General features: G+C 36.5%; 1 protein-coding gene across 2 annotated transcripts in view; it reads left to right on the plus strand.

The window, feature by feature from the left end:
• Nucleotides 1-117: 117 nt before the first annotated feature.
• The window catches only part of nfkb1 (nuclear factor of kappa light polypeptide gene enhancer in B-cells 1), a 39080-nt gene continuing 14661 nt past the window's right edge, over nucleotides 118-24536 (plus strand). The window contains exons 1-11 of one of the 2 annotated variants that reach the window (XM_084430845.1): nucleotides 118-500; nucleotides 3184-3218; nucleotides 4173-4269; nucleotides 10450-10490; nucleotides 10709-10807; nucleotides 16583-16731; nucleotides 16849-17012; nucleotides 18901-19059; nucleotides 20086-20190; nucleotides 23623-23714; nucleotides 24217-24355. In XM_084430845.1, the coding sequence (XP_084286971.1) occupies nucleotides 3189-3218; nucleotides 4173-4269; nucleotides 10450-10490; nucleotides 10709-10807; nucleotides 16583-16731; nucleotides 16849-17012; nucleotides 18901-19059; nucleotides 20086-20190; nucleotides 23623-23714; nucleotides 24217-24355 (1075 nt within the window). In that variant the 5' untranslated portion in view covers nucleotides 118-500; nucleotides 3184-3188. Of the gene's footprint in view, nucleotides 501-536; nucleotides 670-3183; nucleotides 3219-4172; nucleotides 4270-10449; nucleotides 10491-10708; nucleotides 10808-16582; nucleotides 16732-16848; nucleotides 17013-18900; nucleotides 19060-20085; nucleotides 20191-23622; nucleotides 23715-24216; nucleotides 24356-24536 lie in introns of those variants that run through there. The other variant, XM_084430846.1, reaches the window with a different exon arrangement.

Genomic DNA, 24536 nt, shown 5'->3' on the forward strand with positions numbered 1-24536 from the left:
CCCTGGCGGTATTAAATATGCCCAAACCCTCTTTAAGGAAATGGGACCTGTAAACCATTTTAGACGCTTTGTTTTCACGTTCAAAAACAGTAAATGAAAACAGGTTCTTCCACAAGTGGGCGCAAGAGGAAGTTTTTTGAAAGCAAGACATGAACATGAGTTACGTCAGGGAATTTCCAGTAAGGAAGTCAAGCCGTCTATTCAAACGTCGCGTTATCTCGACATGATTTACTGTGATCATTCACGACCGGCGATTAAAATCGATTGATCGATCGACGCGCCTTTTAACCTCAGTGGGACTTCTGCATATCCATGTCTAGCAGACGCAACAATCTTCCTGAATAAGGAGCCTGCCTAGAACTGACTTTCTATGAGCTTACATTAGTTGACTTCAGCGCAACATGGAGAAATAAGTTGTAACGAATAAGAAAACTTGACTCGGAATCCCAGATCCCAGCTGTTTGATGTTGATCCTGAACCTCGAGTATCTGGTAGGAAAGGTAAGCAGCACCCTCGTAGATCCAGCCATGCTTGTTGTCTTTGAGTTGCCCATGTTGCCATCTAAAGGTTGTTGTGATACTTGTATCAAGTGCTGCTGAACTTCCTACTTTTGCCTCAGAGGCCAAATGCACATTTCAGCTATCAAGGACTTTTGATAAACTCGTTTGGGTGAGTACGAGCAACTCATGATGCACATTAATAACTTAATGTGTTTTTCGTGGACGTTAGTCGGGATCCGGCAGTAGGCTACACAGTTTGAGATAAGTGACTGTTATGTGTTGTGCTGACCGTGTGTCAAAATCTATCAATAAAGACAGTGGGCATCAAGGCGCATTAAGTCCGAACATCCGGAGTTGGTTAGAATATAAGTTTTATTCGAATTTTAAATCTGATGTTCCAAACGCGCGAGATCTCTTTTGTTTTAAATGAGCGGGGATCTATTAGAGTCGACTCTAGTGTCATTCGGTGTTTGAGACGAGTAGGCTAGTAGTGGTTGGGATTTTGATTCATTCTAAGAACGCTAATAATGTTTTCAAACGCCTCAAATAATTTGCTCACTGATTCGTTCTGTGACCGATTCACAACGCCAGTAGGTGGCGACTGCGAGACAATTTGAATTTTCTTTGCTTTGCTGTGAGTGATTCACTTGATATTTCACTCAACCAATTCACTACAAATGGCAACAAAACAGAGTAGCATTTTCATCCATCGCAACTTTTTTTGTTGTTATAAAAAAAAGACAGAAAATAATCACTTGCCTGCATCACCTTAAAGGGATAGTTCACCCAAAAAGGACATTCTGTCGTTAATTACTCACCCTCATGACGTTCCAAACTCGTAAGACTTTCGTTCATCTTCGAAACACAAATGAAGTACTTTTTAATCAAATCTGAGAGCTTTCTGTCCCTACATAGACCGTTACGCACCTAACACTTTGATGCTTCAAAAAGTTCATAAAGAGATCGTAAAACTAATCCATATATGATTTGAGCAGTTTTGTCCAAATTTTCTGAAGAGACTCAGTCGCTTTATATGATGAACATCGAATTTAGGCTTTTATTCACATAAACATTGATCAGCGAACATAAACAGAAGCTCAACCGAACCTGCTTGACGCACAAGAACAAACCTCATTGGTTCTTGTCAAAGCTGCATAACACAAGAATGAACCTCATTGGTTCTGGCGCGTCAAGCAAACATACTTGAGCTTCGGTTGATGTTTAGATGTGAATAAAAGCCTAAATTCAATCTGTTGTTTCTCATATAAAACGATCAAATCTCTCAATGAAAAATTGGACAAAACCACTTAATTCATGTGGATTAGTTTTACGATCTCTTTATGAGCTTTTTGAAGTTTCAAAGTGTCAGTTGCTTGGACTGTCAATCTCTGTTGCGCACATTCCTTAAAGGAGTAGTTCACTTTAAAATGAAAATTACCCCATGATTTACTCACCCTCAAGCCATCCTATGTGTATATGACTTTCTTCTTTCAGACGAATACAATCTGAGTTATATTAATAAACACCCTGACGCTTCCAAGCTTTATAATGGCAGTGGATTGCAACCATCAGTTTGAAGCTCAAAAAAGTGCATCCATCCAAAGAACCAAAAGTGCTCCACACGGCTCCAGGGGGTTAATAAAGGCATGCGAAGTAAAGCGATGAGTTTGTGTAAGAAATATTAATATTTAACACGTTACAAAATAAAATTCTAGCTTCCGGCCAAATGGCCATACGCAGTCTACTTGCGTCTAAAGCGCAACTTATGACGTCGGAAGTAGCGTAGTGCATCATGGCGTAGCGTAAATATCAGTGCATTACTCGCTTAAGTTGAATCCGTATGTTCGTTTGGCTGGAAGCTAGTTTTTTACTTTGTAACGTGTTAGATATGAATACTTTTCTTACACAAACCTTATTAACCCCCCTGGAGCCGTGTGGAGCACTTTTGGTTCTTTGGATGGATGCACTTTTTTGAGCTTCAAACTGATGGTTGCAATCCACTGCCATTATAAAGCTTGGAAGCGTCAGGGTGTTTATTAATATAACTCAGATTGTATTCGTCTGAAAGAAGAAAGTCATACACCTAGGATGGCTTGAGGGTGAGTAAATCATGGGCTAATTTTCATTTTAAAGGGAACTACTCCTTTAAGGGAGCATAGGGTCTGTCAAAGGAGGGACAGAAATCTCTCAGATTTCATTAAAAAGATCTTTATTTGTGTTCTGAAGATGAACTAAAGTCTAACGTGTTTGGAACGACATGAGGGTGAGTAATTAATGAAAGAATTGTAGGTGAGCTAACCCTTCAATTGTATATGGTTGGCCATCAATCTTTTAACACGTTTAAAATTTCCATGAAACAGAAGTTGTGGTAGTCTTTTCTTCTCTATTGTGACATATCCAAGTGAAACGGCTTCTGGAGCATAGTAGGTCGGGACTTGATTTTGTCCATCGTGAATTAATGTGCATCATAAAAATTAAGAATTGTCCATTTTGATTTCATGGTGACTTTAATGCATTTGCTGCCTTCTTTCCTCGCAAAGGATATTGACTGAACAAAATGCAGAATTAGCGTTTCACATCCCCCTCATATTTTCTATATTATTTTGTCAGTGTTTTACTACTTTTGGACATGTCTATTTTCTAAAAATGAATCATAAATTAATTTGTTTTACTTTCGTCTTAGGAATCATGGCTGGAGAGGACCCATACCATCAAGGGGTGAGGAAATGTTTTATACTACATTTGGAGTCACATTCGAAACTTATTTTACTTCAGGAATCTGACATTTTTCTGAATATTTTGACTTTGGTGTCCATTGCAAGACCAGGGAGTAAATAGGCTCTGTTTTGATTTCATGTTGACTTTAAGCTTCTGTTGCTACATGCTGATTTATTTATGAAAATGTTTATTGTCATGAAGACCACATAGATAGCAGACAGATAGCATGAAGTCATGCCTTACAATTATCTTCACAAGATAGACATAGACCACAGAGTTATTTTTGTGTTGTTTGTAACATATGTATGCCTTTGAAGGCATATAAGCTTGATAGTAAATGATTAAACTTGAAACAGGACATATTAATTTCTGCAAATACCACAGCATCACACAGGAAGTGTCTCTTAGAAAGCTTCATTTTTCCTGCCTGCTGTGGTTGATATTTCAACCCTAACACAGCAGCAAATTAAGATCGAGACTAGAGTTTGTTCAGTTTTGTATCCACAAATGCCTGTCTTTCTGTCTACACTCACTTCATGCATCTTACAGCTGTGCCAATAATCTGACTCCTAAATTCAAACTCTCTACTTATGCAACACGGAAAAATCTCTCTTTGAGTACGTTGTAGCTTAAATTAAATTCTAAACGTTTACAAAGGTCATAATTTCATGCATATCATTTTATGATGTCTTTATTCTGAATGAGCCTTTATTAAAAATCATTCTCTACAGTGTATATATATATATATGGAAACCAGCATATGTGATTTATTATGTTGTGTATTTTTAGTAATTCAAAAATTATGCCTTTTAATGTGATTAATATGTTTACATGACATGCATAATCTGGATATGACCTAATTCTAAATATACAGTATGAATAATAATAGGAATATTATTGTGCATATAAACTCAGTCAGTGTGTCTCATTGTTTTTTCTTTTTATACTCTGAAGTTCATGGAACCAATTGAGTTCAGTGGCGACACAATATGGATGACCATGGACCCGACACCATTTCCAGGCATTCACAACAATAATGTTATGAGGACAGGTAAGAGTTTCCTTCCAGTTCGAGTTTCATTAAACTTGTCGTTCAATCAAGGTCTTAAATTCACCATGAAACAGAAGTTGTGATAATCTTTTTGTTCCCTATTGTGATGTGTATCTGAGTGAAACGGCTTCTCGAACAAGACAAATTGATTGGACTTGATCTTGCGGGAATTGATTGGATGGTTGTGGTTGGCTATTGCTGTGAGGTCATGTGAGTGACAGGGGTCCCGCCCTCGTGCCAATAAACACATCATCAGAGAAGAGAAGAGATGTTGCTGCAAGTGGGAGGGAAAGTTATTTTGATTAAAGATTAAGAGACCACATGAACAAAAGTGATGTGTTATATACGTATAATAAATACGGCAATATTCCATAAAACAATAAGAATTGTTCAATTTGATTTCATGGTGCATTAATAATAATATAATTTGCTGAACTTTGCAGAATTGATGCAGTAACACTAGCCTGCATTTCCCTTTTTTTTTTTTTTTTTTGCTCTATTCCTTCCTCAAGAAAACAGTAACGCTGCACCCTAAGATTTAGTCAGAGGTCTAAATCCAATAAACCGCCCAGTGTAGCGATGTGATGTTTTAGAGAAGTACAGACACTTTAAAAATCCCAGGAACATCTCACTCAGTGATGTCACACGCAGTTATTTGTGTATTATTTGGGTTGTCGCTACAGGACTTCCTTATTGGATTGCTACTGAGCCCGGGAAGTCACCTGTGGGGAAAAAAACAATCCATGGCGACGGTTTTGCAGTCCGTCCCCTCAGTTTATAAACTGTACTCACGAATTCTAAACTGTACTCACAGATTTGTGATCCCTCCCTCAGTCTGTGCCGGCTGATTCAACCAGGCCACTTGTTTAGTTGTTTAAACTTTTTTTTTTCAAAATGGATAATTTCCTGAATTTTCTAAAACTGTTTAGGTAGCCTATTTAGGCTACATATTTAGAAGATGCTTTTATCCAAACCGACTTACATAAAAGGAACAAAGCAATTCGTCAAATGTCAGTCATAATACAGGTCAGACAATAATAATAAAGGGCTAAGATTATCACAAAGAAACACAAGATGTAGATATGTTTGCAGCCGACACTCATTTTAAAAACATTAGTTTATTAATAAACAATTAAAATGCCTCACACATTTATTATCATTAGCCTGCTTTTGCGGCCAGATTTATGTAAGCGCTTGAGTGCGGGATAGGCTGTATTCCTCCATGCACCCAGTATTTAAGTAGAAATTAACATTAACTTGTGATTAGTTGACTAACTGCTTAAAAGAACAACACTTTAGGGTTACAATTTCTTTATATTTTAAAATAAAACAATGTTATTTGAACAATTACACCTTCATGAGCCATCAATGTGGCAATATTTGTTTTTTAATTAGTTATATAGAATTCCAAGCACCACAGTCATGTACAGAGGGAAAATGCTTTATTTTGAGGTCAATAACAGGTTTTTCTACCATTTAAAATACAATAATGTATACATAACTATCAAATATATTATGTAACTGACATAAAAAAAAATTAAAAAGCCGAATAAATATTATAAAATGTATAATGAAAGTAGTGGTCCCCTGGAGTTGTCACTGCTGTTAGTTAAACAAAAATCTCTTATTTTGAAATAAAAATCGCACTGATGACATCACTTGACTTCCTCCTTCCAATTTCCTGAATATCTATGAAGAAAGACCCATAGTAAATCCACTGTCTCTTTTCAGTTATCAGAAATGTTCTCATTTATCTCATGATTTCATATGAAGCTTTTAGTTGAACTTACTGGTATGACCTTCTTTATTGTTAGGGAATTGTAAAAAGCTAGAATACAAATGGATTAAACTACTTCATTTAGTTACCATGATTGACAACATGTGGTTTGATACCTTGCAGCAGCCATTTTGTAAAATGAATTTTTCATGAAAATTGTCACTGGTGTTACTGTCACTGGTGTCACCTTTCTTATGGGTAACACCAGTGACTCCCATTTATAGATCAACTTTATTCAAAGCTATTCATTTAGATTGTATGCCAAATGTAACAATTTGGTCTCATCTACTTAATTATAGTTGAAGAATAATGATCTTTGGTCTTATGTATGTCATTGGTGATTCATTGTGTTACTGGTGTGTTACTGTCTTTTTTTCTGTCACACTAAATAAAATGTCACATGTGGCATGATAATAATTTTACATCCATTTAATTCTGCTACACTCAAAAGTTAAGATTTAAAGGATTGCATCATTACTTGATTTTAACTGTTTTTCAAATAGTTGAATTGTTATAGCTAACACATGGTTGCACAATTGAACTAACATCATTCAAGCACACTTATAACAAAACTGATTACAATAAATAAAACATAATCTCCTTATTTGTTGCATTATTATAATTTTTCTGTAACTCTGACTACATGTGCTGAAAATAAGAGGAACAATATTTCATAAAAACCTTTAATATTGCCAAAGTAAGGTAACACCAGTGACAAAAAAAAATGGTACATGCAGTTTTTAAAGGGGTGGTATAATGCCCTTTTCACAAGATGTAAAATAAATCTTTGATGTCCCCCGAGTATGTATGTGAAGTTTTAGCTCAAAATACCCCACAGATATTTTTATATAGCATGTTAAAATTGTTACTTTTTGAGGGTGAGCAAAAACGCACCGTTTTGTGTCTGTTCCTTTAAATGCAAATGAGCTGCTGCTCCCTGCACAGAGGGCGGAGCTTCAACAGCTCATGTTCTTTTACCTCACACCGACATGCACTGAAAATTTCAAAAACGTTTAGCCTTTTATGTTCAAACCGGAGTCAGACAATTATGGAGACACTCAAGAAGAAGTGACAACATGTAGAAACAACTGGACATTTCTGTATGGTGGTTAGTTGATGAATTTCTGTAGCTTATGTGTAGTAGTTATCTTCTAGTCATTGATTAGCATATTCTGTCTTGATAATCTATAAATCGTGTTCAGGGGGCGGGGTTTATGTAAATTCTAGGGTTGGTGATGTCACTAACCCTGGAGGAATGTCGTGTAGTCCCTACCAGCCGTTTGTTGTAGTCCTTAAAAAGCAATTTCTTTAAAAGAAAATATCTCCCTTTGCTTTGAACTTTGAGCATTGTAACTTTGCAGATGTTGTTTATGCTCAAACAGCAACATTACACTCTAACTAAAGTTAGAAAAGTGAAATCATAATCAACCAGCCCTTTAAATAAATGCACAAAAAATCACGGGCCACAAATCCGTGAGTACAGTTTACAAACCCGTGGGAACGGATTGCGAAAGCGTGGGCACGGTTTATGAATTTGTGGATACAGATTGCAAAAACTGAAGGCACCGTTTACAAATCTGAGAGTGCGGATTAGGAACTCGTGGGTACGGTTTATTAATCTGTGGGCACGATTTGTTAAACCGAGGGAACAGTTTAAGAATTCGTGAGTACGGTTTCTAAACTGAGGGGACGGATTGCAAAACCGTCGCCACGGATTGTTTTTTTTTCCCACAGGTGACTTCCCGAACTCCATAGATTGCAGAGACAGGGCTGAAAAAAATATGAACAGCCCTTCACCGCCATGTGGTTACTTGAGAAACCTGCTTTGAGATAAGTGCAGTTTTGGGGCTGCCACCTTTCAACACGCTCTCTTGATCTAGCTGAGCATGCTTGTACAGCTCCCAAGAAATCTGTAGAGTTTTGGTTAAAAATGTTCTTTCAGTTTTGAATGAAAGACTATCAAAAAGGCAAACTTAAAGGAATAGTTCACCAAAAAAACACTTTTGCTATGTCCCAGAGTATCTATCTCTTGAATTGTAAAGCTGAATTACACCTCAACCATGATCTAGAATGTGTTTTACATTTTTGCACCTACTTATGTATTCTTCTGTTTGAGAAAATGTATACCTCTGTTGTGGTCCACTCCTCATGTCCCACATATCATATCCTGTTAATATGTGGATGAATCAAATTGCTAGTTTCCTTCCTTTAGAAAAACTAACTTGTGACTTACCCCGGAGGTCTAATGATTCCTGGTGTATTTGGTCCCCTGTTAGGAATTTTCTTGAGAATGTATGTTGAATGTCTTTTTATTTTTAGTTTTTTGCTATTACCCTTCACTCGATCCTTGAACTACCAGTTGATGGATGATTGTATATGCCGCCATGAGACACCTGTTCCACGGTTTTGATATTGTAAAACTATAAAAACAATTCTTTAATTATTTAACCCATTTACTTACATTGTATGGGCAAAAAAAATTGTTTTAATACATTCTTCAAAAAAATATCTCCTTTTGAGTTTCACAGAAGAAGGAAAGTCTTCAGTTTTGGAACCACACGAGAATTTTCATTTTTGGACGACCTATCCCTTAAAGATGAATTAAGTCTTGTCCATTACAAGAATGGAGAATTCTTGTGTTTTTTTTAAATGGAATATTGCAGTATTTATTATACACATTTTATTCATGTGGCCTCTTAATATTTAATCAAAATATCTTCCCCAACATCTCTTCTCTGATGATGTGTTTACTGGCATGAGGGGGGGACAACCTGTCACTCACATGACATCACAACAATAACAAACCACAACCATCCAATCAATTCCCAATGGACAAAATCAAGTCACGCCCTACATTTTTTCTTATTCGAGAAGCTGTTTCACTCAGATACATGTCACAATAGGGAAGAAAAGACTATCTCAACTTCTGTTTCATGCTGACTTCAGGTTTCAGCTGGTGGGGTTATTAAGGAAGGGCATCGCATTAACTGCGAGAAAGCGACCAGCATCATTTATTTTCAATGAGAGTTGCTAATTAGAGGCGGCATGAGCAACAGAGAGTCAAGCCCGTTAGACAAAGTTTGAGAGCAGAGTTCAACTTTTCTCAAGCATGCAGTGGCACGATGTGATAAATACCAGATAGTGGCAGATGCAGATAGTGATTCAATTGGCTGGCGGTCAAGTAGGAACACCGAGTAGGAGTTGCTTCAAGCTTACTACTCTGTTTTGAGATGGTGTGTTCACTGTTCAGTGTAACAATTGAATGTATTTCTATTTCTATTCAGAGTTCAGTGCACCTGTGGTTTTGACATCTGCTTTAGACTTGATGGGTAATGTTGGAAATATCGAACCAAATAAACTCTGTCCCTGTTATGTCAACATTTATAGATCCGTTCCATAATGTCAATGCCTTGGCAGAGGTGTACACATTAAAGTTGGGCTCTAAGAGGTTCAATTCTGCAAATTTGGCAGCAGATTGATTTAGCTGCGCTTCACCAAGGATGTGGTCTTAGTCCTTGTAGTGCACAGGAAGAGGAAGAGGCTTGCGCTTCAGTGGAAACACGTGGTACGGCGAGAGCTCTGGCCTTGAAATATCTGCAGAACACCAGCCTCTCAGCGAATGTTTTGAAATGCTTGATGGTTAGAAAGTCTGCATGATAAGACTGCATTGTAATCCTTCTGATTTTCCCACACCTGGTTGAACCTTTCAGCTAGTCATGTTTGCTTTTATTGCTGTTTGCATTGTTGTGTGACATGGACACTATAAGCCGAATTACTAGAGAAAAACCACAAACGGTTCTCAGACGAACAGTTCTCAATCAAACCACTAACGTTTCTTCTTATTATCAATATTGAAAACATTTTTGCTGATTAATATTTTTGTGGAAACCGCAACGTATCGTTTTCAGGGTTCTGTAATGAATAGAAAGTTCGCAAGATGACATGACAACTTAGTTCATCCTTAAAGAGATAGTTCGCCCAAAAATGATAATTCTGTCATGATTTACTCACTCTCAAGTTGTTCCAAATCGGTATGAACAGAAAAGAAGATATTTTGAAGAATGTCATTCCTTTCTGCCATGAAACACAAAAAGAGATATTTGACACAATGTTCACGCCACCCTTTTACCATGTGATTGCTTTCTGCGAGGAGCAGACTGATGTTTAAGATGTTGTTTTTGCTGCAGCTTACAAGTTTTAAATTATGACGCATTCAGATCTGCCAAATCATTTTTTGGCATCAATGATGCTTAACGGAATTGGTTGTCTGTTTCAAAACCAATTATGATCCAGCATGTATAAAGATATTTGAGAAGGACTGCAGAGTGGAAGATTAACAGAACAAAACGAGGGAATTTTCATTTTACAGTTAATTAAAGTTTTTTGCATCTCTCTTTTTGCAGTCGACGGACCTTGTCTGCGAATCATCGAACAACCAAAACAGGTAATGCACATAATATTTTGGCAAATGCTCTTGTTAAATGATTTGAACTAGTCAAAAAATGTTTTCTTGCTTCTTCAAGTGTTTTTCCTAACATGTTTTCAAGTTAAATACTGTGTAATGGCACAAAGGTTCAGAAGGGACTGGTAACTCTGGCAACAGGCAGTGGCAATAACAAACTCAGTATATCACAACATTACTTCTGACATTGTCATCTACAGAGGGGCTTCAGGTTCCGCTATGGATGTGAAGGCCCCTCCCATGGAGGACTCCCAGGGGCCTCCAGCGAGAAGAACAGGAAGTCTTACCCACAAGTGAAGGTATGGTTCAACCAGTTAGAGCTCTGCTGATGCTTTGCGAGAAACAAACCATTCTCTTACAATTCACTTCTGGTTGGGCAATAGGGTTTTGATTGACAGGATAAACCCATGTTCTGCTATTTTATTTCTCCACTGCTATTATTGTGGTGTTATTTTTTTGTGGTCTTGGTAGACTTTATCATCTCGAAAAAAATAAAATAAAATAAAATAAAGGTTGAAAATCTCCCTTTGACTTGCACTACGGTTCAATAGTTTTGGGTCAGTAAGATTTTATTTGGTATCACTTTTTTACAGTGTCCTTGTTACATATGTTACATGTACTTACTATAGTAATAACAGTAAATTATGCATAATTACATGCAACTAACCCTCAACCAATCCCTAATCCTACCCTAACCCTATAGTAAGTACATGTAGTTAATTAATATTACTCAGTACTTAAATATATAATTACACTGTAACAATGACACCTTAAAATAAGTGTAACCTTTTATTTTTTTATTAATACTTTTAATCAGCAAGGATGCATTAAATGGATCAAAAGTGACAGTAAAGACATTTATAGTTTTACAAAAAGATTTCTGTTTCAAATAAATACTGTTCTTTTGAATTTTCTGTTCATCAAAGAATCCTGTAAAAAATATATATCAAAATTTCCAGTAAAATATTAAGCAGCAGTAGCACAACTGTTTTCAATAAAGATATTATTCTTTTTCACCAAATCAGCATATTAGAATGATTTCTGAAGGATCATGTGAAGGAAAGAATAATGATGCTGAAAAATCAGCTTTGCCATCACAAGAATAAATTACATTTTATCTTACCAACCCAAATTTTCTGAACAACAGTGTACAATTGTGTAATTGGCAGCAATAATGTCATTGGTGACATTTGCATCCTGAATTCTGAGTTCTTCCTTGTATTAATATGCATATTACTGAATTGTGCTTAGGTATGGATCATCATATTCTTACCTAAAACTTTAAAGGAATAATTCACTTAAAATAAAAGTCTTCATTTGCTCATCTTTGATGTTTCTCATGTTAAACACTAAAGATGTCTTGCAGAATGTTCATGCTCTACTTTTTGTACAATGAATTTCAACCAGAGACTGCTAAGCTCCAAAATCACTTACATTTTGGCCTGTTTCTCACATAAAGCTTGTATGGCTTCAGAAAAGTTTAAGTTTTTGAGGTTGACACTGACAACCAATTACGTTCATTGTATGAAAGAGCAGCATGAACATCCTACCTAATATTTTTTTGTGGTCTACAGAAGAAAGTTCACTTCACGACAATGAGTAAATAGTGCCATTTTTGTCTAAATATTTTTTTTGCAAGCTTGTAAGTGCTGGTATTTCCTTCAGGAAATGCATATCTAATTTGCATAGTTTTGAGATCTAGAGAGAGAGAGAGAGCGCTGTCTGACATGGCGGCTCTTTCATCAAGTGATAAATCCAAATGATGCAATATTTGCTGGAGCACTCGGCTAAAAATAGTAGCTGCTTTCTCTAACAACTGCCTGTCTGTGCCAGGACAGTTATTTTGAGGTCAAGGTTTCTAAAGTGAGCGAAACAAAACAAGGAAAGAGAGGAGAGAAATGAAAGAAGGACTTTGTTCTGTGATCATGTTCTCCTTCATGACGGCAGTCTGTTTGGGAATTTCCTCAGTGTGTCACTGAGGTAATTAGTGGGAAGAATCGTTCTCTGTAATGTGGCGTCAGAGATTGGAAATCTCGCCCCCTCTCGCCCCAACACACTCTGACATGCAACACATACAAGCACATATTAAAGAGGTGTGTGTGTGTGTACTTGTACAACTATCTTTGTGAGGACCAGTTTGAGTTTTAGACCATTGGAGTGAGGACAAAGAGAGTAAAGTGAGGACATTTTGGCAGGTCCTCACTTTCTGAGACCCCTTTAAAGGCCTGTTTGAGGGTCAAGACTTGATTTTAGGGATAAGGTTATAATTAGGTTTAGGGTAAGGATTCGGGTTAGGCACTTAGTTGTGATGGGTTAGGTTAGGGTAAGCGGCTAGAGATTGCATTGTGTCAATGAATGTCATAAAGATAGATGTACAAGAATGTGTGTGTGTGTGTGTGTGTGTGTGTGTGTGTGCGTGTACTTAGCACACACACCTCCGAGTAAGTGTGGGCTTTACTGGGACTCCAAATTCTTGATCAGATTAATATTATTTGGTATGCATTGATGTTGTATAAATGTTTTATTTTTAGAAGTGTCTGGTCATCAAAAACCATTAAAGGCACAATATGTAACTTTTTTGCTTTAAAAATAGCAAAAATCACTATATCTATGTTATATATATTTTTTTAGTTGTGTACTTACATTATCCCGACTGTTTCCAACAACTTTCAAACCAGGAGAAATTTGTCATTTAATTCGAGGACACATCCCGTTTCTTTATTTCCGTTTTGTCGCCGTCAATGGCGTCATATCCGCGTTGTCCCTGGTTTCCGCTCGTACTGCCATAGCAACCAGAGCCCTCTGATAGTAACCAAGGCGACTGACGTGGACAACTGTGTAGTTCGCAATGTCTATTTGCACGCTGTTGTTGTTTCGTTCAAACATTATGGACCATGGCAAGCAGACTTTGGATAAAAAAGGAGAACTAAAACGAGAATCAATAGCGCGGTGTTTTCGAGATGCCGAGAGCTCCACGTCCGAGACTTCGACCGTTCCTACATGTACTTTATTAAACAGGTAAGCACATTTACATAAAACTAATCAATGGTATATAGTTCAACAATGATAAAATGTTAGATTATGATCTGTATGTTATTCTAATGTTGATCTAGCTTATTGCTAGTCTCATACAGACAAACTAACACAAATTTCAACACATTCAAATGCAGTTTAGTGTGATAGTGTAATGTTAGACCAAGTGAAACAGCGCTGCGTTACCTCACAAGTTTAATTTGTCTAATAAACTGACCTGTGAGTAGTAATTCTGCACTTGCGTGTAGTTTGATAGAATGAAATGTCCATAATCCTTTTATATCCGCGGGACTCGCGTCTTGTGTGGAGCTGATAGCTGTCTCTTAGCAATCCCGACCTGCTTCATATCACATTAATGATAAAAACATCGATGTATTCACTCATCCATAAACATTATTAGATCGGTCGGCTTGACGTTGACAACTAGATCCATAATTCTTAGCAAATGTTGTGTAATCAAACTACGCCTTTGTTATTGTAAGAGGTTAGCGACCCCTAGTGGCGAAAAATTCCATACTGTACATTTAAATTACAGACCCCAAATTTGGTAGAATTGTCCCAGATCTCACCTGCTACTCAGATGTACACACACACATACATCTGACTATAGGTGGCAGTATAATAGGCTTATTACATTTTTCACTTATAGCTCTAGAATCACATAAGTGAATGTACTTTATTGCTATGGAGCCACATAGACTATAAACAGAATTTTTATTTCCCCTTTAATCCACACAATATTGATGACTTCTGAAAGCAGAGGAAATTATGAAAAAATTATGAATTTCTGATTTTATTCCTGAAAAGAAAAAGATATTAACGAGAACCTATTATGCTTTTTTACTTTGTCAACTTTCTTTAGTATGTAATGTTGCTGTTTGAGCATGAAAAAGGTCTTGTGAAGTTACAAAGCACAAAGTTCACTCCAAAGCAAGTTATTCTCTATATCAGTGCGCATTGTTTCTGTACTTCCTGAAACGTCTCGATTGTAGTCTTGAGTTTTTTGTTCTGGGAACTTACACGTAACAATATTCAATAATTCCCACCCCAAAAGGCCTGGTTGAGTTGCGTTAGTAGTGTGTTGAAACTCGTGGTTATGGTAGAGGGGCCAGAACATGCTTAAATCGGTTGACCAATCACAACACACTGGTCCAACCGACCAATCAAAGCACACTGCGATTTTAAGAAGGAGGGGCTTCATAGAGACCGGAACTAAATGGAGTGTTGCTGACAGATTGAGAAGAGAGTTGCTGCAACAATGACAAATGCGTGAAAAATAATGTTTTTTTGAACATTCAAGCATGAAAACCTTTTCTATTAGACCCCAAAACAAAATCAAGAATTTGTAAAAGTGCATAATATAGCCAATTTAAAACTTTTCAACTTAAAACTTAAAACTTGTAATCTTAACACATGTGCTGGAATCCCCTATGTTTATAATGTTGTTTTCATTTGTGGTCTACTATTAATTTTCTCGCTCTACTATGGACATCATACAGGTTTATTGTAGAGATTTCCGTGTTGATGAATTTTATATCATCACTCACAGCAAGAGGAAATTAGCTCAGCTGTTGGCCATATTGCACATCAACTGTTCAGCTCAGCTGTCTTCAGTTTTGTTTGACTCTCAGCCGGATCTGAGAGGGCGACATGGAGGATGATCATTTACGTATTCGCACACATGTATGTTTTAATGTGTGGCATCAGTGCTTTGATGATATCATCAAACGATCTTTCTAGAGGGGCTTGCGTTTATGTTCTTTAATATTCTCTGGGTATTTTTTTTCTGGGGGTTGATATTTCTAAGTGCATGAGTCATTTCTTCCCAGAGAAAGTATCTTATAAGCCACATTTGAGCAGTCAAACCACACACCCCAGCATATGAGTCAAGAAGAGATGATTTTAAAGTCTTTTCTTATTAATATTTGGGATTTACTTGTTATTCAAGCCACCAGGGCACTCTTTTGTTTTCATTTGAACTCTTCTGTGTGTTTATTAAGAATGGTGTGGTTGATAAGAAAGAATGGCCAAATTATGTTGTGGAAAAGTCCACAAATGGTCCGCCCACTTTCCCTGAATGCAGGGGTTTCCCCACCGAAATGAGATTAGCATACCTGTGACATTCCTTTGCCATTAATATCTTCTGGTTTGCCTTTCTGAACAGTATTTTTTGTCGAACTGCTACACAAAGACTGCTATCAAATTGTACATACCTATGTATGAATAGTAATTTTAGTATATAATATAGTACTATTTGTTTGTTGTTTAATAATAAGAATAATAAAGACAAAAATATCAGAAAAAAAACTTTTTGTTTATATTATTTCACAATAAATTATTATTGTAAAATAATATTAATTTATCAGTAGCTGTTATTGATTAGATGGTGAGGATATTATTTAACATTAAATTATTTTATTTATCATAAGATAATAATGATCAATGATTATTATTTTACAATATATGATATAAATGATTATATTATTTATTCTGAAATAAGGACAACAATCTATTGATGATAATAGTTAGTTTTAATTATACATGATTTATTATTATTTCACAATAAATTAATATGTTATTGTAAAATAATAATATTTATGATACTTGTTTGATTCGATTATTGTTATATCTACGTTAAATGATAAATTATTATATTTATTAAAAGATAATAATGATAATTGTCAATGGATCAGTTATTAATCGATCAATAATAATTGTTTTATAAATAGATAATGTGGATGCTTATTATTATTATTATTTCACAACAAATCATATAAATTATTATATTATTTATTGTGAGTTAATTATCACAATAATCTATCAATAATAATAATAATAGTTTTATTTATACGTGATTATTATTGTTATTATTATTGTTTTTTATATAAATAATGATAATGATCAGTGGTTGTTTTTATTGATAAATGATGATGCTGACGATTATGGCAAAGTGGCAAATTTTATGCAGATTTTGGATCTGAAACGGTCTTTTTAAAAAACTGTATTGTGTCATTCTTTTCTGTTTGTTTGTGGGACAACAGATCTGTAACTACCAGGGAGCAGCACGAGTGGTTGTTCAGCTGGTGACCAACTCTACGGAGCCCCATCTCCATGCTCACAGTCTGGTGGGCAAACAGTGCGATAAAGGAATCTGCATTGCCGATTTGCAGCCCAAAGACTCAAGTATCAGGTCTGAATCTATCCCTCAACATCCAGCGACTCAAAATACCTCTTTCTGAGCAACAACACTTTTGGTACATGCAATGATAATGGTCATAATTAATATCCAATTGCACTTGTTTCACAGTTTTCCTAACCTGGGCATTTTGCACGTGACAAAGAAGAACGTGAGTAAAGTTTTGGAGGAGAGGATGATTGAGGCCTACAGGATGGGATACAACTATGGCATATTCATCAATCCTGACATAGATGTCCTACAAGGAGAAGTTCGCATACCCAGAGAACTCACAGGTATGTGTGTCTGTCTGTCTGCCTGTCTGTCTGCCTGTCTGCCTGTCTGTCTGTGTGTGTGTGTGTGTGTGTGTGTGTGTGTGTGTGTGTGTGTGTGTGTGTGTGTGTGTGTGTGTGTGTGTGTGTGTGTGTGTGTGTGTGTGTGTTGTATTTTTAGTATTTAGATGTATTTTTACATCCACATGGGGCAGTTAAAATAAACAACATTGTTGTTAATAATTTATTCAGCAAAGATGCATTCAATTGGTTAAAAGTGTCAGTAAATATATTTGTGTTACAAATGATTTCTATTTCAGATAAATGTTCACGGTTTCCACAAAAGCAGCACAACTGTTTTCAGAATGTTTCTTGAGCACCAAGTCTAGGGTTGGGTACCGAAACTGGGCACCGATATGGAACCGGTACCTAAGTAACCGGTATGGAACCGGACCGAATAAAAACGCAGATTTCGGTGCCCCATTTCGGTGCCACATGCCTCAGCCGTCTGTTGAAATATCTGCCCTCTGGTTCTCCTGAACGCTAGTTAACCCTTTGACACACAAGCTTTATTTTAGGTTTCAGACATTTAAATATGAAACGCATTCACATACATGTATTTAAGAATAAAAATATCAGCCAAGGACTGACTGACATAACGCAACCAATCACAGTTCGTTATTTGTTTTGCGTCATGTTTAGTGTGAAAATGTAAAGTCGATGTCCATACAATAACAGACTGGCATACATCTAATAAATTACATTTATTCAAGAACGTTGTGCAAGTTTACTGCTAGAGCCGCGAACCTCGCGTACTTTTGAAAATCCAGCATTCAGTTGATCCTGATGAACGCTCATTTTCACAGTTGTAAACATGACAACGTTCTTCTTCCTCGAGGGGTTTCGCGTCACGGCATTTGAGGTGATGCGTTCTAAAATAACGTACCAATATTCATACCAAAAATACAGACTACTTAACTTGTGTTATTTAGTGTTAAATTATTGTATTTGGGTTAGGTGGCTTAGGTTTTATTGTGAATTTGTTATGTAAATTTGTTGTGTTTTGTATTTAGACTACTTATATTTATATATTTACTCAAAATTTTTTATATACCGGTATTCAATTTTAAGAATTTATTTTATTTTATTTTATTTTTCAATAAAAACGTTCTTTAATGTCATTCACCATCGTTTTGAGGCTCTTTTTTTTTTTAAGTATCGGTTCAGGCACCGGTACCGGTTTAAAAGTATCGATTTGGCACCGGTATTGAAAAAAAACAAAAAACGATACCCAACCCTAATCAAGTCATCATATTACATATCACACTGAAGGATCATGTGACACTGAAGACTGGAGTAATGATGCTGAAAATTCAGCTTTGACATCATAAAAATACAATTTTAAATATATTAAAATAGAAAACAGTTATTTTAATTTTTTTATAATATCTCACAATATTATTTTTTTTTGTTTTTTTACAGTATTTTTGATCAAATAAATGCAGCCTTGGTGAGCATAAAAGACTTTTGTTCAAAAACATCAATATTACCAACCCAAATTTTTTAAACTGTAGTGTACATTCATAAATACATTTTTGCAGGAAGTTGATGGCATACAGTGTGACCAGTGTTACTGACTGGTTTGTACTTTTCAACCCAAAAATACAAGTGACTAAACTTATTAGACTGCTTATGGTTGTTCTAGCTTAATGGTTGAAGATCTGGAATAGTATCCGAAAGGTTGTAGGTTTAAACTCCACAAGAAGCGAACACTTGTCACTTTGTACAAAGAAAATGAACCCCAGTTTGGTCCGAAGGCAGTGGTCCTATGGATTTAAATAGGAATTAATGATTCTTTTTAAGAATGCTTGAAGTGTTCAGCACATTGTGACTGTGTGTACATGTATTTCAGAACATGAGAGGAACCAGATTAGCACTGCAGCCAATAATCAGTCGAAGGAGATGGACCTGAGTGTGGTCCGGCTCATGTTCACAGCCTTCCTGCCCGACAGTGATGGAGGCTTCACCCGGAGACTGGATCCGGTCATTTCCGACCCCATCTTCGACAGCAGTGAGTATCATCCTCCTTGATGCTGACCGTGTCAATGAGAAGCATTCATAGCAGTGCTATTTTAGTATCATTGAGATACAATTGTAGTCTTTATGTCAACACTTTACAATAAGGTCTCATTTGTTAAAATGAGTAAATGCATTAGCTAACATGAACTAACATGGAGCAATGTGTTTTTAATTTTTATTTTTGTACAGAATTTATTAATTTGTTAATGTTTGTGAATAAAAGCACAATTGTTCATTGTTTGTTCATGTTTGTTCACAGTGCGTTAATGTTTACAGATACAACTTTTGATTTTAAAAATGTATTAGTAAATGTTGAAAGTAACGTTAAGATTGATAAATACTGTAAGTATTGCTAACTGTTCGTGTTAAATATGTAGTTAAGTAAAGTTAACAAATAAAACCTTATTGTACATTCTAAATTAGTTTTTATGTTTGTCATTTTTATTCATTTTTGTTTTTTATAGTGTTTATTTTTTTTATTTAGTTAATTTAACACATCTAGGTAAACTAATTGGAAATGAGAAATGTTACCTTGGAAACTAGCTGAAATAATATAAACTTACTTTATTACATTTTATTTTATTTCAGTGAACGTTTATTTTATTTCAAGTAACAAAATAGTTTTATTTAACGGTTTTACTTTACTATAATAACTCTAATTCATAGTCATTAGAAATTTAGCAACAAACACTTTTCTTTCTCTTCTTTGTCCCAGTAGTTTCTGTTAACGGGGTGGTCACATGATTTTGAGTTTGGGGCTAATGATTGTAATCAGGTCTCACTTTCAGTCTCATTCTCTTTTTCTTATTCTGTCTCTCTCGCTCTCTGGCAGAGAACTGTTGGGTATTGCTTCCTCCCTGAAACTAAGCCTACACTTTCAATTTCCCCTCCCTTTTCTGATAATCTCTGACTCCATTTCTGCCTCTCTCCTCAGTGCTGTCTAAAATAAAAAGGAAACTCCGCAAAAACAAACAACTTTTTCATTTCAAACACCCCTGTCTCTCTTGTTGCTTTTTAGAAGCCCCAAATGCCTCCAATCTGAAGATAGTGCGGATGGATCGGACTGCCGGCTGTGTGACAGGAGGAGAGGAGGTCTATCTGCTATGTGACAAAGTCCAGAAAGGTCAGAAAGCAATATCACAACGGTCATGGCATTCTCTGCATGTCTGTTATTGCTGAACAGAATTAAGGACATGTAATGAAAAACAGGAATTTTTCCTTGCCACTTTCAAATTGTAACATTTACAATGGACATCTTAAAGAGTTATTCAGCAATTACTGTGGTTGTGACATCACAACCATGATCAAATTAACATAGACAATTGCGTTAGCAATTCCTGTACAGCAACTCAGCCATTCTTTGTATTTCTCTTGCAGAGTTTAGCCGGTCATAAAGATCATTTACATATACACTACTGTTCGAAGGTTTGGGGTTAGTAAGGTCTTAAAAAAATAAATAATAATTAATAAAAAAACACTGAAAAATGTTAAGCAGCACAACTGTTCAAATCAGCATATTAGAATGATTTCTGAAGGATCATGTGACACTGAAGACTGGAGCCTTGGTGAGAGATTTATTTCAAAAACATTTACAAAATCTTACTATCCCTAAACTTTTGAACAGTAGTATATCTTAAAGTAAAGTAGCAAAAACAGAGCAGAGCAGTAATGATGCTCATTAAATATGCCCTTGTATCCGAGCTGCACCAATCACATCGGGTTGTCTGATATAGGCAGGCCAGAGGCGAGCTAAACAGATGACGACAGCTTTGTGACGTCGAAGTCATTAGTAAACATTGCAAGATGGCTATGGATGAACACCAGTTGTTTGAAACGGCTTTGGCCGTTACAATGAACGAGTTAGACTTGGCTTTTTATCTAAAGCAGGAACAGAAGACGGCGCTCGAATAGTTCCTTTGCAAGAAGGGCGTTTTTGCTGTTTTGCCGACTGGATACGGCAAGAGTCTAATCTACCAGTTAGCTCCGCTGGTAGCCAAGCATATGGGGCTTCGCTTGTTGTGATTGGTCGTAGTTAGGGATGGGGCCGATCCGATCCAGTATCGGTATCGGACCCGATACCAGCGTAATTCACGTATCGGATTTTCCCGATCCAACCTGCTAAAATATCCGATATCCATGAGTCATGTCTGCTGAAATGACTCCAAAGTCCAAAAGTGATTCCCGCCGGCGAGTCTGCTAGCTGGCTGCAAACTGTGGAATGGATTTCCTGAACGGAGGCGCGGCTCAATGAGACACAGTGTTATGAGACACGCCCCCGCTCAGGAAATCCATTCCACGGTTTGCGGCTAGCTAACAACGTCCGCTGTGTGGAAATGCTTCACACTGGAAACACCGCAGAGCAAGACAGCAACATGCAATGTTTGCAAAGCTGTAATTCAGAGCCCTTTAAAGCTCCCTCGCGTCGTACAACACAACGAACGCAATCAAACATTTTAAAAAAGCACCACGTTACTGTGCGTTCACACCAAACGTGAATAGCGCGTCAAATTCGCGTCTACCGCGTCTATTTGGACGCTTGAATATTTTGAATCCATTCGCGCGACCAGAGAAAAATTGACGTGCGTAAAAAGCAAAAGTTTGAGGCAAAATCCGCTTGTTTGTTTGCACGATGCTGATGTTGATCGAGCATTCATCGAGAGATCACCCTTCAGATAGTGTGTGTGTAAGATGTTTACACTTGCACTTTCCTTATATTTCAAGACGCAAGTATTTGACATTTTGGGAATGTAATAAATATTGACATGACAATCAATTTGAAACCCTTACAGTTGCATATTTGTTTTCAGAATGGGATTTTTCCTGTTAACAGGATTTCCTGTTTTTCTGACTTCCTTTTCTGACCTTATACTTACCTCAAGTTGCCTTTTGGGACATATGCATACATACGTACATAACATATCATTCATACTTGCATGTTGAGAGAAGTTTATTTCAGCAACATATCAAATAAACAATAATGATAATAATAATATTAAATCAAACTCTAAATTAAATCTCTGGTATCGGAATAGTATCGGTATCGGCCGATATCCAAATTCAGGTATCGGGATCGGATCAGAAGTGAAAAAATGTGGATCGGTGCATCCCTACTCGTAGTGTTATCCAATTGCGCGCAGTGAGATTTTCAAATGCATGCTTGGTGCCGCCCATCGAGCTGGCCGATTTTCATTAGTTGATGCCAGACCATTAATCTTTCAGATTTAGGTCTGGATTTCCAGACTAGGAAGTCTCACCTTATGGTTTAAAGAGCCAATCACCTTTTTGATAGGCTATAACCTGTTTGTTTTACTCTTGAACTTGAATTAGCTAGACCAGCTTGAATAATGCAAACAATTTGCATGATTTCAACCAAAAAAGCGTAGATTATGAGCCTATTGTTGTCTGATTTTATTCCTCATTTGAAATGTCATTTAAACGCAATATTGACAGGCAATTTCCGTGATTTCCGTCTTTTGCCATTAAAGTAGACAGGAGCTATACTTGCATTACTGGTAGTAGTTGCCCGGGGCATTACCAAGATGGCCGCCGAGGGAACTGACTTGTTTTAAAAGGGACTTTGCTAAGGGTCAGAACGAGAGTGTAAAGAATGGTCTTTTGAGACTTAGTAGTGACTGTTTTTGGTGCAAGAATTCTTGACTTCAGGAGATAGGGATGTAAAGGTGTAAATGTGGATGCTTTAAGGATCGGGAACATTTGAAAAAGCCATTTTGTAAAGTTTTAGCTTTTAACCTACAGGTGATCCGGCTCCTTGTTCTCTTGTCGTAGATTTTGGATGCCCTGCACTCTTAAAGGAAGTTTTCACTGCAGATTTCCAGCTGTAGGGAATTCCCCATTTCATATGCAAATTCGGGGGTAGGAGACGTCAGTTTTTCAACGACCTACTCGCCATTTCCCTTCTCTCATATTATCCTAACCTTGCTCACAAAGAAGACGTCTCTTCATGGACAAGTCATAGTATGATAAATAGATGATCAGTCTGTTTCTGATTCTGGTTGAACCTGAAATACAAAATCAACAGTGTTCACCATTACTACCCACTAAATCCTCTGAAACACTGACCAGCTCTGGAGTGTTTTAAAATGAGGAATAAGATTCATACCACAGTTTCAGTCATGATCTGTTTATGGTATTGTGATGCATTGAATGACAAGTTTTGCTGCGTGAATCATATTGCGGTGGCATTGGCGATCCCCAGCCCTAATAATATGAAAAGACAGTCTTACATGATTATTTTATTGTTTGGTATCATGGTATATCTCAAAGTACCATGGTATTTCCAATTGATACCTAGAACATCTGATATATTTCTGGATCATGTGTCTGTATTGTGCTTATCTGTTGAATGAAGTTTGTATTGTATTAGATCATGGCTTCTGAGGAAGTACGAGTGTTCTGCATTGTGATGACGGAGATTCAAATTTTACTGTGTCTGTCGACAGTTGTTTCCTCTTCCTTTCCCTGTTGGTTCACAGTAATCTCATTTTCTTATTTTCCTCTTATGTGATGTCATTGTTTGTTTTTGTTGTTGTGACAGATGACATCCAGGTGCGGTTTTACGAAGATGATGATTCAGGTCTAACCTGGGAGGCCTACGGGGATTTCTCCCCGACTGACGTCCACAGACAGGTCAGCACAGGAACTGTCCTGCCCTGCTGGTCCAAACCTGATTCTTTATGTTTAGTGACTTGCTTTGTGGTCTGATAATGCCATCAGTCTGTTTCGAATAGACAACAGTGATGGCAAAGCTGAATGATCAGCATCATTACTCCAGCCTTCAGTCACATGATCCATCAGAAATCATTCTAATTTGCTTTTTATCAGTGTTGGAAACAGTTAATATTTTAGTGTAAACCTTGATACATCTTTTTATGGATTCTTTAAATAGAAAGTTCAAAAGAACAGCGTTTATTTGAAATTGAAATCTTTTGTAACATTATAAATGTCTTTACTATCAATTTTGATAAATTGAATGCATCCTTGCTGAAAAAAGTTTGAATTATTCATCAAGTCACTGTTTCATACTGACTTTAAATGACTGTAATTATATAGTAATATTATTATTATTATTATTAATAAAATAAATATTCTGGCGGAATGAATAATCCACCTTTCCATTTCCATCCCTTAGTTTGCCATCGTCTTCAAGACGCCTAAATATCGAGACCAGAACCTCCAGAAGCCAATCTCTGTGTTTGTGCAGCTCAAGAGGAAGTCAGACAATGAAACAAGCGAACCCAAGCCATTCACTTACCATCCACAGATTATAGGTACAGTCTTTACCCATCTCCCAAAAGGTTTGATTGTAACCAAAGCATCAACTCTCTTTTTTTTTTTTTTTTTTGCTTTTTGCCACAATTTTGTGAGCTAAGAAATAAATTGCAGACAGAAAAAAATGTCTGTTGCCAAAAGTGCCAATAATTCTATTTTGTATGTTTGAAATGTACGATT

This window comes from Rutilus rutilus (assembly GCF_951802725.1).
Source record: "Rutilus rutilus genome assembly, chromosome: 14".
Classification (NCBI taxonomy): domain Eukaryota; kingdom Metazoa; phylum Chordata; class Actinopteri; order Cypriniformes; family Leuciscidae; genus Rutilus; species Rutilus rutilus.